Here is a 1,387-nt window from a genome sequence, read left to right on the forward strand (position 1 = left end):
CCCCGGGGCCGGGACGGGCTCGCCGGGACGGTCCAGCGCGAGCGTGCCCGGGGTGTTGGTGTGATAGCCGAGGTACCCGCCTGCTCCCGGCCTGAAGCAGGGAGGGCTTCCCCTGCAGTTTGTTGCAGTTGTTCCTTATGCCAGCCCGACACAGCGCCAGTTTCCTCTCTGCTGCTTTTGGTTGTACCACTTAATTCCGGCATTTCCCCCAAGAGGTAAATACAAGTGGCTTCATGTTATTGACAGCAGTTGAGTGTTAGAGCTGGTTTGCCACCAGCCTTTGCGCCATGGTCACAGCGTGTGTGACTAATGAATTCTACCACTGCTCTGGTAAAAGTGCTGGATTTTCTTGTTCAGATATACATTCATCCTGGGTAGGAATAGCAGTCTAATGGCAAAGAGTCTCTGCTGCCTGTTTAAATAAAAATCCGTGTAGTCTGGGACCTGTACGAGTGCTCCACCACACTCATAAGGAGACTGAGGCAGGAGAATTTTGAACTGGGATTCCCTTATATTTTGTTAAGGAAAGTGAAGCATCTCCACTGGGCAGTACAGATTTTGGTGGGTTCTGCTGACTTTTGGGATTGGTTGCCTCTCTGCTGCTGAGACTCTCACTTTAGTGTGCACTGGGGGTGTGTCCTAGGTGAAGTGATTTGTGGGTGCAGGCTTTGGAATGAATATTTGTGATATTTTTCCATATGTTAATGGAGTAGAACGGAAGTATCAACACCTATTAATGGCAGAGCCTTAGGACATTACCTGATCTCTCTTTTGTAGGATGGAAGATTATGATGATCTCATGCTAATCTGGACACCTCAAAGTGAGACTCTGAAGGAAACCTACGGTGAATATCTCCTTGTCGATCTCATAGAACGTGAAGGTGAAGAAAATCAGGCAGCTGTTTGTGAGGTCAGTCTGCCATGAGCTCTGGTTCAGTCTGATCGTAGCATTAGAGATGTCCTGTGTGACAGCTCACTCTAGCTCGGGGAATAAAATCAGCAGCCCACCTGTGGAAGGCAGAATTCATGGTCTGTACCCACAAAGTGCCCTTCTCGATGTACTTCGTGTCTGTCCTCAGGAGTGATGTTTCCAGTTCAGAATGAAGCAGCAATTCCCAGTTCTTGTGCAGATGTTTTTCAAGGAATGTGGACGGACCACGTTGAAGAAGCCATGTTGTCATTTCAGACGTTTGCATTTCAGATGACCTGTTTTCATTCCCGATGAAAGCTCATATTGCATATGAAAATGAGCAGCCAGTAATCCTTTCACAGTTTAAAGTGCTGTAGATAATTTTTCTTTCTCTTGGCTCAAACAGATTTTTGCTGAAATGAAGACAAACCCAGGAATCAATTTAAATAAGAAAGGAGTGGTAATAGTTATCCTGCT

General features: G+C 46.6%; 1 protein-coding gene across 6 annotated transcripts in view; it reads left to right on the plus strand.

Annotated features, from left to right (window-relative positions):
- The window catches only part of CFAP61 (cilia and flagella associated protein 61), a 93,475-nt gene that overhangs the window by 10,014 nt on the left and 82,074 nt on the right, over positions 1-1,387 (plus strand). For all 6 annotated transcript variants that reach the window (XM_017730438.1, XM_017730434.1, XM_017730436.1 and 3 more), the window contains one exon: positions 778-910. In XM_017730438.1, coding sequence (XP_017585927.1) covers positions 778-910 — 133 coding nt within the window. The remainder of the gene's footprint in view (positions 1-777; positions 911-1,387) is intronic.

This window comes from Corvus brachyrhynchos, unplaced genomic scaffold, assembly GCF_000691975.1.
Source record: "Corvus brachyrhynchos isolate BGI_N302 unplaced genomic scaffold, ASM69197v1 scaffold133, whole genome shotgun sequence".
In the NCBI taxonomy this organism is placed as follows: domain Eukaryota; kingdom Metazoa; phylum Chordata; class Aves; order Passeriformes; family Corvidae; genus Corvus; species Corvus brachyrhynchos.